Source organism: Lutra lutra, chromosome 5, assembly GCF_902655055.1.
Source record: "Lutra lutra chromosome 5, mLutLut1.2, whole genome shotgun sequence".
Classification (NCBI taxonomy): domain Eukaryota; kingdom Metazoa; phylum Chordata; class Mammalia; order Carnivora; family Mustelidae; genus Lutra; species Lutra lutra.
Genome location: NC_062282.1, coordinates 133,109,609 through 133,122,060, shown reverse-complemented (window position 1 = coordinate 133,122,060; position 12,452 = coordinate 133,109,609). Strand labels below are relative to the sequence as shown.

Here is a 12,452-nt window from a genome sequence, read left to right as displayed (position 1 = left end):
AGTAGCAGAAGGTCCTCTAATTTACAGAAACCGTCTCTGTGATGAGCTCCAGATCCCCTGGACAACCCGAGAAAACTGAGGCTGCCGTGATGGTGGACAGACTCATTTAAACAAAAGCAAAAGCAATTAAGCGAACAGACTTGACTGAGAAGTTGGAATTCTCCCGCGAGTTGCTTCAGCGTTAACTCTGCGACACAGCCTATCCCCGGAGTATACCTGATGAAAAACGACGGTACACAATGCTTGATGACACAGGTCTGGGCCAAAGTAGGTGCCCCACTGTACTCAAGGAAGAAACATTCCATTACAAGCAACAGTTTTAAGCAAATCTAAAAGCAGATAAGCACATCTGCTGTGTGACGATGCTACTTTCTGTCCACAAAATGAAACCTTTGGCCATAGCTGAAGGTGTAGTTTAGAGCTCTCAGAGACGCTGAACAATGGCTTATGCAAGAGTAGAAAGGGATAGTTAAAAATATTATTTCTGACTTTCTAGAGATTTTAGAAAACTCAATAAAAGCTTATTTCAGAAGCACAGTCTTCCTTGCAGGTAGGAAAGTGAACATTCCCTGAGCGCAGTACCCTTTGCTTCCCCACAAAACCCAAAAAGCAAAGAGCATCTTACCATGTATTTTATCATTAGTTTTCAAATACTTTATTACGTACTGGTATAAAGATTCAGGGAAACAATATTTCCTTTTCTAATTTTTGCAGCCTAGCTAACAGCAAAGAAAAATCGAACGTGGCATTTTTATGAGGTCCTTTTCTAAGAGAGTTGAGACAATGGTAAGTGGTCCGCTTACTGGGATTAGGCTTGCGGTTGGAAAAGTACTCCATTCTAAAAACAGTGAATTCAACACCAACCAAAATAAATGTGCAACTCTGAGGGTATCTGGGAACCACGGCTCCGCCCAAATCTGAAGGAACCACAAGAGCCACTGCCTGTGGTTAAGTCCCTAAGAGGATTAAAAGCCTATTTACTATCACTTGGTTGATACGGCTCTGCTCGGTCCCACCCGGAAAGCAACAAACAATCGCTGACTTTATACTCTCCCAGGTAAAGAGTTGTAAACAAAAAGAACTAGTAACTAATGTTTTTCTTAAAAGGAAGTTAAGTTCCAGTAACACCTGCTACTGTGATATATTCCATATTTAAGGCAGGCTGTACATGGGGTGGAGGGGGAGCGCGTGTGTGTGTGTATGTCCCCGAGGTGGTCAGTGATCCACTAACTGAAAGCCATACTTGACAGAATTCCCATTTGGTAAAATTAAAAGCAAAACAAAACAAAAAAAAACCCTCTTTTTAGATCTTAGAAATAAAGCTTCCAACTAATGAACTCATGACCAAGACAGATATTATGATAGGTACGGGTGATACGCATAAGGAAAGAACCTGTATATGTAGAGTTAAATGTCTGACCATTTCTGATTATCAAAAGGTTAAGTATATTTTTAAACCACACAGTGAGTATGATAGCAAGTTAAGAAAAGACTACCATATATACCATGTTCAAAAACCAATGGCTAATTTACTAAAAATGACACACACACAAATTCCAGAACTAGTATACATGTTTCACAACTATGCTTCTCTGTTTTCTTACCCTGTATGTTGTACAGTCGAACTCTATGGATAACATGTTCCAAAAAGCAAGTCACGTCTGAGTAAAACCTTCCATGTTGCACTCTGACAAAGGGCAGTGTTGTATAAACATAAGGCTGAGGAGGAAATGACATTTTTAAGAAAAAATTTTAGCTTTTAACTCTTCCAAGAGATGTTTATTACCATTTCCAAAATGGCAAATACGTAACGCCTGATATTTGCAATTTCAAGTGAAAACCAAACCTTACAATGTATCAGAATATGCACATGCTATAAAAATGGAATATAAGGTTTTCCATTAGACAGAAAGTGCTGAAAATAGAAAATAAAAATGTTTACAATGTGACTGGCCTAGATGATCTACAAACATTCCTCCCAGCTATAAAAATTTCTAATTAAAACCCTTCTATATAGTCCATACGTTATTTATTAGAAATACCATTCATTCTACAGCAGTGACATTTTCCCAGGCAAACATTTATTATAACCATGGCCCCCTAATGTTCAGGGGTCGGGGCAGGTGGCAAGGATGACCACAGGGAGTCATCTAAGCAAAGAGAAAGCAGGATTCAGAGACACCATTTAATCACAGTTAGGTTTACTACTCTATAAAACACACTGCCCTTTTACTAGAAAGAAATAGCTGAATATAAAGCAAATTTACAAACTTGAAAAAACTATGGCAACCATTGGTTTAGGTTTCATCGTTTCGAACCTAGTGTCAAGAAAAAAAAGGAACAGAACATAACTCCTGCAACACAGAAACAAATAGAAAGCGTTTATGAAGAATTATGTTTTCTTTTCTTTTTTTTTCTACAAGGAATTATATTTTCTTAAGCATTACAGGCTGGAAAGGCTCAACAATGGCATGTCGAGTAAGTAAGTAAGACTCTACTTAAGCAGCGTCAGATTTTCAGACTGTGCAGTTTTCTTCCAAATGTACCTCTCTAGTTCTAGAAAAAATATTCCGAAATTAAAATAAAGTGTTAGGAGTTTACAAAGTTCTTAGACCTAATTTTACCATATAGCTAAAAAGTAAGGGAAGAAGACAAGAGCTGGCATGGGGATTTCTGGGCTCTTGTCTATTTCTGATGCGCCCAGCTGCCTCCCTCAGAGTCTTTTATATTCTCTTTGTAAACACATGATAATTCTCTTGGTCTTTTTATTTAATATTAGAGCTATTTAAAGCTAGAATACTTTTAAATATATTAGTCACAACTGTCCATGAATAATATTCTATAAGTACAGTTACTTTTCATTTTTCCTTTAGTATTAGAGCAATCAATGGGGCCCCTGGGTGGCTCAGTGGGTTAAAGCCTCTGCCTTTGGCTCGGGTTGTGATCCCAGAGTCCTGGGATCGAGCCCCTCGTCAGGCTTTCTGCTCAGTGGGGAGCCTGCTTCCTCCCCTCTCTCTCTCTGCCTGCCTCTCTGCCTGTCAAATAAACAAATTAAAAAAATTAAAAAAAAAAACAGCCAATCAAAACCAAATTCCTGGGATACCTGGGTGACTCAGTTGGTTGAGTACCTGCCCTCTACTCAGGTCATAATCCGAGGGTTCTGGGATCCAGCCCTGCATTGGGCTCCCTGCTCTGCAGGGAGTCTGCTTCTCCCTCTCCCTCTGTTGCTCCCCTCGCTTGTGCCCTCTCTCTGGCTCTCCCACTCAAATAAATAAATATAAATGTTAAAAAACAAAAACACACATTTAAAAAAAACCACCTAAATTCCTGTCCAAGTGAAAACAGACTAATACAGCTTATACTTAGGATCCACTGCCCTTTCTGGAATGACTACTCATTCTGTAGTTTACCTTTAATTTCTACCTGATTTTAAAAAATCAAAAGAACAAAACACTAGATTCCTTAGGGTGGTCAATGCTATTCTTTAAAATCTATTATTTGATTTTGGTTAGCAAGCTTTTCTAAATTGTAGAACAAAAGTAACTTTTGCAGGAGACAGGTCTCTAGACATCAAAATAAGGAAAAAAATTAAACTTATCTTGAAATAGAGAAAACCTATATAAGTCGAAGAGCAAAGGAGATGTTCTAAAGAAAAAAATACAGAACGGACTACACAAAAATTTTAAAAATACCGTAACAACATAAAATAATTAAATGACACACTGATGGAACATTTTGCTATATATAGGAAAAAGGATTTTTACCATATATAAAGAATGCTTATAGATCTGTAAGTCATACCAGTAGAAAAATGGTCAAAGAACTTATACAGAAAACTCACAAAAGATATAGGAGAGAGAAATGTATGAAGTTTAGCTTCCCTAATAATCACAAAATCTTAACAATAAAATATTTTTCACCCGTTATTATAGGAAAAGCTTTTGATATGGCTGATTCTCAGTGCTTGGAGTGGTGTATTAGAGAGCTACTCTCAAAACGCTGGTGGGAGTCAATATTTATGCAGTAACTTTAGAGGACAGAGAAATAGCGTGAATCAAGTCTTAAAGGCCTCATCCACTGACACAAAATGACTTCTCTAGAAAGTTATTCTCGGGAAATAATCATCACCGCATAAAAAGGATGGTACAAAGAAAGCTTATCACAATGCTACACAGTAGTGAAGTATTGGGAGAAAATCTACATATGTAACAATAGGAAATTCTTTTTTTTTTCACATATATATACATTTGTGTGTGTGTGAGAACATTTAAGTTCTACTCCTTCCGCATATCCATTAATACAGTGTTATCAACTATAGTCACCATATTAGACATTGGATCTTTAATCACAACAGTATATATTAAAATTCTGTTTTCAAAGAACATACCATCTGATTGTGAGCACTGTCACAATGAAAAAATATGTAAATGTAAGAAGACAAAACTTGAAAATGGGGGAGAAAGGGATACGCATAGTAAGACAACAAAAAATATATCAAAACGTTGGCAGTAGTTTACACAGCCTTTGGAATAGCTAGTAAATTTTATTGTTTTCTTCAGTCTTCCGCATTTTCAAAAATGTACCAAAATTTGCATATATTACACCTTTACGGTCAAAAGGAGGGAAAAATTTTTTTGTTTTTTAAGTGTTGAAAGTTAAGTAGAAAAAAATGGCTCACTGGGCAATTTATTTTTCCCCTCTGGCTAGATAATTTGTGTCTGTCTATATGCCATGCCACATATGTATAGAATACCACGACAGCACCTGAACTCCATCAAATCTGGCTTCTTTCCATGGAGATCCATTGTTCATTGTATCATCTTATTGAATTCCATCCCTGAAAAATTATTCTTTTTACCTAACACTTAAGACTACCAATTGCCAAGTGCCAGTAAGGAAATATAATAGTGGAACCAACTCATCTATACCTAACAGATGACCGAATAATGAGGTGAAGTTATCTTTTTCTTCATTACTCTTTCAATAAATTCTTAATCACAGCTCAGCTCAATGGCACTTACCTTGGCTTCCCCATCAGGTAAGAAGAGGTAGGCACCACTTTTGTCCTTTTTACTGGTGGTTCCATACCATGAAAATTGCACTTTTACTTCATGCCGTTTACCATCTTCTTTATTTATCATTTCCTAAGGATAAATACGATGTTTATTTCTTTTTTTAAGATTTTATTTATTTATTTGACAGAAAGATTACAAGTAGGCAAAGAGGCAGGCAGAGAGAGAGAGGGGGGAAGCAGGCTCCTCGCTGAGCAGAGAGCCTGATGCGGGGCTCGATCCCAAGACCCTGAGATCATGACCCGAGCCGAAGGCAGAGGCTTAACCCTCTGAGCCACCCAGGCGCCCCAAAAATGATGTTTAAAAGCAACTCACTTTTAAGATTTTGATGATGTTGCACCTGGTTCTATGTTTATGTTGGTTAAAAAAAAAACAAACCCTCAAGACAGACTGAAAACAGCTAACATTCAGCTTCTAATGTTCATGATTCTTGGATGAACACCCAAAACTAATACTTTAAAAGTATACTTTTATATCTTTGAATTTAAAACATTCACAACAGAAACAAAAAGAACACATTTCATCAAGGAAGAGAGACACACAAATGAAGAGATGTAGACCAGTGCTTCTCAAACTTTCTGTACTGGAGAAGTGCATTTTCTTTTTTTTTTTTAATTTCCAGTATGCACAAACCAATATTTTTGTGAAGTACAATAACAGTGAGTTACTAGGACAATTAAATTTAAAGTGATACACCAAATATATGCTCAAATTTTTTACTATTAGATTCAGCAGGCATAAATTTACTGTGTCGTGGTGCTTTCAGAGTTTCCAAACATTTGTTCTCAACCGTCACGACTTCTGTAACTTATCTTGTGGACCAGTAACAGTTCATGGAGCAGCACCACACAGACCACACTGGTTGGGAGCAAGTGGTCACAGTGCACCACAAAAATCAGATACATATAGCTCATCCATTCTTTCTCCCATTGTATTTGCATCAACTTTCCCCTCTTTGCATACATAATCTGCACACATTATAATAAAAGTCATAAGGCTTTCATGACTTTGAAAACTATTCAGAACATACCTCCATGAGCCCAGACTGACCAAACCGAAGTTTAATGAAGGAGTTCTCTAGAATTATATCTTCGTCAGTACTTTTTACATTCTTCATGTTGAAAATTCCTTTATCTTTGACGTTACCATTATGCAGGACATACTCAGTTAAATCTGGGTCTGAACTTGCTGATTCCAAAATTGTATACACTTTCAGTCCGAGTGGTGGTATCTGCACTAGGAAAGAGATCTTTAAAAGACAGATGAGAGTTTTTTAAAGAGAAATATAATCTACTCAGAGAAAAGCACTTATACATCTAGTAAAAACAAAAACAAATTGGAAGGGGAGGTGAACCATGAGAGACTATGGACTCTGAAAAACAATCTGAGGGTTCTGAAGGGGCGGGGGGTGAGAGGTTGGGGGAACCAGGTGGTGGGTATTAGAGAGGGCACGGACTGCATGGAGCACTGGGTGTGGTGCAAAAACAATGAATACTGTTACGCTGAAAAGAAAAAAAAAAAAAGACTGTTAAAAACAAAACAAAAAAACAAAACAAAAAAACCCCCCAAAACAAACAAACAAAAAAACCACTGTATTTTAAAGAGTACTCTACTACAAAGATGTTTTGAGAATTTATGGGTAGACTATCCAACATTTCCATTTATCCAGGAAATCTAATGCCTGGGTCCAGCAGACAAGGCACAAAGCACAGAGGATGCACCCACAGTTGTGCGTGACCTCTACCTTCTAGGTGCTGCTCCTCCTCCCTTTTCTAGACAGGCGGTCTCCTGCAACATCTGACCCAAACTTCTATTATTCTTTTCCTTTCTAACTAGAGGACTGTGAATTTATGAAAGCAGCCAGAAATGGCTTTTTTAAAAATCTTTTTAATTAACATATAATGTATTATTAGCCCCAGGGGTACAGGTCTGTGAATCGCCAGGTTTACACACTTCACAGCACTCACCATAGCGCATACCCTTCCCAATGTCCATAACCCCACCACCCCAGAAATGGCTTTTAACAAGCAAAGTAATTCTCATTTAGAGTTCCTAGCTTATGGTTCTGCCTTCAGAAGTACAGTTTAACTTGCACTCGAGACTCCAAAAATTCAACTTTTCTAGTGACACAGGGGTCTAGTTTAATATTACTTTAAGAAAACCATCTATTACTTCAGGCCTGGTTTTCCACAGTTGTATCTCAGGAAAAAAGCACCTTCCTATATGTTAGGAAGTCTTTCCTTTATGGTATGTCACATCATCTTTGCAGTGAAAAGCTGAAAATAACTGAAATTACTTAGAAAAGGTGTTATTCGTCCCAAATTCAATGTGCATAATTTTTACTAAATTGAGTTAAAAAATTCAAAATATTATAAGTAATGATGACTTTATTACTTCAGGAAAGAGTTCCAATACTTGCAAAAATATGGAATATACATGCTAATAACATACTAGTAATAATATATAATACACCTACTAACAATAATATTAGTATTCTAGGAAACACAGGATCTCTTTTCCTTTAGTGTCATATAACTGGTTAGTTAAATCCTCTGGTATCCACAACTTGAACCACTTCACATATGCCAATCTGACAGCTCAAGAGGGGCATGGCTACATATATAAACTACATACTGGCTATGATTTTTTAATGATGCCTCTTTAAGTTCTAGGGCAAAAACCTACCTCATAAGCTGTCTGTGAAATAGTACTTGCTGTATTCCAAACTGCACTCATCTGAATTTCCACAGGCTTTCCAGAAGCAGAAGACACTTGTGCTGTGGGGGAACTCACATACACGGAGACCACTGAGATTCGGTCTTGTTCTGAAGGGTTACACACCACAAGATACCTGCAAAAACAGCTGCTTCATTATTCAGGCCTTAAAAAAAAATTTCTACTTTTTTCACACTATGTGTAAGGACTCAGCTCATAGATAGTCACAGAGTCAACACACGAAGAGAACTTATAAGGAACATTCTGGTACAATTTTTGGAGAACATACAATTTCATCACAAATAACACAGTACAAAGGGTAATGAAATAATGATTCACTTTCTAAGAATAAAATGGTATACATACAAATAAGAGACATTAATAGAACTATAATAAAGTTATTTCCATGGCCCAGAAAATGACCTATATAACACATGGTTTTATTAGCCTTTCTAAAACAATCAGCTTGATAAAACTAATTTCTTGGTCCCTGCCTAAGGTCACTGAGTAAGAAAACACATGCACTGCCTATTTGTACTTCAGCCACAATTAATTTCAATTAAAATCCTGACACTCATTTCAGACCACTAAAAGACAACAAAAATGTATGGCTATCCACACAGAGTCACACATATATATATTTTATATATATGGGGTCCTTATTCCCCAAGAGAGCTGGTTCTGGAAAAAAGATGATTTGAAGTAACTTCACTTAAAAAGGGGGTTAAAATGGTAAAAAAGATTTGATTGGGCCTAGCTAAGAAAAGGACAACACAAACCAGCAGAATAAGTTTAGACAATATTTAAAACTACAGGCAATTCTTAGAATGAACAAAAAATGAATGGAGTTTCTGGCAGACTTTTTCCAACAATATTTTATATTAGCACACTATGACATTCTTCACACATTTAATTTTTATAGAATGATTTTAAACATAACTACATTTGTAAAAAATATTCAAGGACTTCATCATTTTTCCTGAAGTCCTCTCTTACTTTCTTTGATAGTCAAAGAATTCTTAGTTGGAGATCCTCATGGTTTCAAGACTTTGCCTGTGAGCAGAAATGTTCTAGACTATAATATCGCAGACTTCATGAAATACACAGTCTTTGAAAGATTTATGATTTTACTTTATGATCAATTTTAATCATATTATCTTCAAATAAATCAAAAGATATTTATTTCAAAGAGGAAGTTTGAATAATATAATTCACTGATTCATTACTGAATATTTTCTTGATTAAAATATTTTGGTTTCCTATACAAATTTGTAACTGCAGGAACACAGAACTGAATAGTCCGATAGCAACCCCATCTCCCCCTGACCCCCTGACCCACAGTGGCTACGTCAGAGATGGCAGACACAAGCTAGCATTGCGTGCTTAGTGCATTAGAAAGCTTCGTTGTGCTCTTTTATGTATGTTCTGTGTATTTCAATTGCATCGCAAATTGAGTAAGAAATAAAATTGATACCTGCCGTGGTCAAAATGAAAGTGAAGGACAACAGGAAAACATAAAAGAAAAGAAAGAGGACATAGCATAAAATCTATAAAATGTCTGACTTATCAGTGGCTTATCGGGAGAAGCTCTTACGATAGAAATATTATTCTGAGATATCAAAAGCAACAACACAGCAATAAAAATGTCCCTAACTCCTAATGGCTTATAGTATGCATCAGGATCACACAACCTAACTTACATCACTTCTATTCACCAAGATTCCAGAGGTGTACGAGAGAAGAGTGGCCAAAGCCATGCAGTCAAAAACATATTTACAAAGGACACTGAAGCCTTGATGTACTAGGCAAAACCCTATTTTATCCACAGAAGCAATTCAAAAGGATAGTGAGGGCAATGCTTAACAGACTTACCTGAAGGGTCTGCCGACCTACTGGCACCCTCCCACTGCCCTCTATCAGAGCTTACGTTTCACCTGACTTGTCCTGTCACAAACCCACCTGGAGAATCTCAACTGCCAGGATTCATTGTTACCAGCAAGACAATATTATGTTCCTAATGTGCACTGGGGAAGAAAAACAGTTGAGGATCACCTATCCTCAGCACCAAAGATGTTTAAGCCAGCGTCCCCTGAAATGAGTGATTTACTGCTGAACCTCATGTTCCCAGAGGCTTAGAGGTATTATGTGAAGAACTCTAAGACATAGTTGGAAGCCTCGGGCCAGCATCCTAATTCTGCAGAAACTCTAAGGCACACCCAGGGACTGAGCCTAGAACTCCTACTGGTAGGTTGGTTGGATTCTCCACTACACCTGACTTGTCGTAAGGCTCTGGTAATGAAATGTAACATGTTCCCAATCAATCAATTAGGTAATAAGAATTCAGAACACTGATTCTGTCCCATGGTCCATAGGGGGAAAAAGATTCACACTTAAAGCAAATAATAATTTTAACCATACATTTGGTTTTATACAATATTAAGTCACTTTTAAAAATAAGCTATGAACTAGTTTCTGTTTTGTTTCATTTTAGTAGCTAATTAGTATGTGACCATAATGATGTTTCTACTGTACTGAATGATTATGTAATTATCATGCCAGGAATCTATTCAAAAACTAAATGTGTAGAGTATATAATGAGTATAATGCTGCACTAAGAAAACCATTTTTTTAACATAATTAGAGATTCACACCATGTTCTTCAAATGCACCACAGCATAAATTCACCTGACATACACACAACTCTTATCCACACACATTATAAGTACAGAGAAAGTATAATCACATATGAAATATTTTCCTTCGGAAATAAGTACACAATCAAAAATTAACTAAATGTTCGGTTTTATTATCATGTTTGGTAGTCAAACAATTGTTATTCTGCCAACATCCTTAAATAGGAGTCCATTTAAACCCATCTGCTGTGAATGAAATCAATGGGTTTCAATATCCTAAATATCAAACCCAGTTATTAGAAATTAATAATATCTTGTTCACACTAAAGAAGAAGAGAGCAATAGTTATAACCTAAAAATGGGGATAGTTGATTTCTATTTCATCTTGTAACTGACTATATAGGAAGCTCTGGACTTTGCCCCTTTGATTTTCCCCACCTTCACATTAGCTTCCTCTGGGTCATCTATCACCAGACCACGTCCAGACTCCTCGCTCTCATCATGACAATAGGCCTCCTTAACTTGGGGCTTATAGCAATGATTTCAATTCTCTGTGTACAAGGAACAACCCTCACCTCACAAAGGCAAAGCATTCATATGTGACCTGTCCATCAAATTAGATGACAGATTATGATCTACTTTGAGAGAAAAATGAAAGGACATCTACATACTCATATCAAGTTGGGAATCATTTTATGGAAGAACCAGAATTCCATTGTAAATGTGGTTCTTCTGTCCTTGAAGACTCTATTGAGGATGAGTCTATTTAGAATTCCTTTACCCCTTTTGTAGAAATGATTCATGCCATGTTAAAAAAGACAACTGTGGCACTCTGTCTTTAAGGCAAATCTAATCGGTGCTGACTATGAACGAGAGTCTATGAGTAAGTGGGCTTCCTTCTAGGACTGAATGAAAGGCAGAGCAGGAGTATGCCTCGTGGTCAGAGTGACCTTGGAGTTAACACTTAGCATGCTTCCTGTCTGCGGGGCCCAGCCCTCGGGCCTGTAGAGGCAACTTATAATGCACGGCCTTTCATCTTTCCCACTGGACAGGTAGGAAACTGAGGTTAGGTATGCAGGCAAGACTCCCAGCAAAAAGTGGCACAACAAGGCTTTGAACCTGACTTTACTCCCTTAGCCATCTTCTTAACCATTTTACTCACAGGTCAAGCTTATAAGCACCTTTTTGACAATTGGGGTTTCCTGTGGAGATTTCCTTAGTTCCAAATTCACATGTGAAGAATTTTCTCTCCTCACTGATGCCAAAGATCCCCATGGAGCCTCTTTCTTTGGAAAGTTCAGGATGCACAGAAAGCTATTTGCATTTCAATATATTATATTTGTAAAAGAAAATTTATAAACTGGAACGGTGGAGCAAAAAATCTTGCAATATACACTAAGGAGCTCATCTTATGACCTCACAATATGAGGTAAGCAAAGCAACATTCAAGGAAAAAATTTTAAAAAGCATTACATGTATTTATGACTGTGCAAGGGAGATAAAAATGAGAAGTATCTGCGAATCTCCTTTAAGTGCAGTTTAATATCAAGTAATAAACACTAGGTTATATGAAAAATCATTGTAACTTCATGTGCCTAGTATAGTAGCTGACACAGAATAACATTCAATAAATAGTTGATAAAATGAGTAATGCAGAAAAATCCCACTAAGAGAATGTTTCATTTATAAATAATGCCTACTAGTATGGGGCTTTATGATTTTAGCAGATCATTTTCATTTCAGTTATTTTACTTCCACAAAAAAATGCTTTTAAGGTCAACAAGCTGTACAATTAACCCCTTTTCAAAGACAGGAGAAATGATAGATCCAAGATCACAGATAAAGTTAAGAATAAAGCAGACTAGATCTCAGTGTGTCTGATTCTTAATCAGTGACAGCATCGTAAAAAATTCATTTCAAATAAGAATGTATTCATCTCCCCTAAGTAGTCTCATTAGTGGAGCATAATCTGCTAGAAAAGTAGCAAACTTAAAGAATTTTCTGAATGTGGAAATACATAGATTTATATGTT

General features: G+C 36.7%; 1 protein-coding gene across 1 annotated transcript in view; it reads right to left on the bottom strand.

The window, feature by feature from the left end:
* The window catches only part of MAN2A1 (mannosidase alpha class 2A member 1), a 170,080-nt gene that overhangs the window by 41,278 nt on the left and 116,350 nt on the right, over positions 1 to 12,452 (bottom strand). Inside the window, exons 13-16 of the mRNA XM_047729525.1 lie at positions 7,758 to 7,923; positions 6,103 to 6,321; positions 5,022 to 5,144; positions 1,605 to 1,719 (exon numbers count right to left, since the gene is read on the bottom strand). Of these exons, the coding sequence (XP_047585481.1) occupies positions 1,605 to 1,719; positions 5,022 to 5,144; positions 6,103 to 6,321; positions 7,758 to 7,923 (623 nt within the window). The remainder of the gene's footprint in view (positions 1 to 1,604; positions 1,720 to 5,021; positions 5,145 to 6,102; positions 6,322 to 7,757; positions 7,924 to 12,452) is intronic.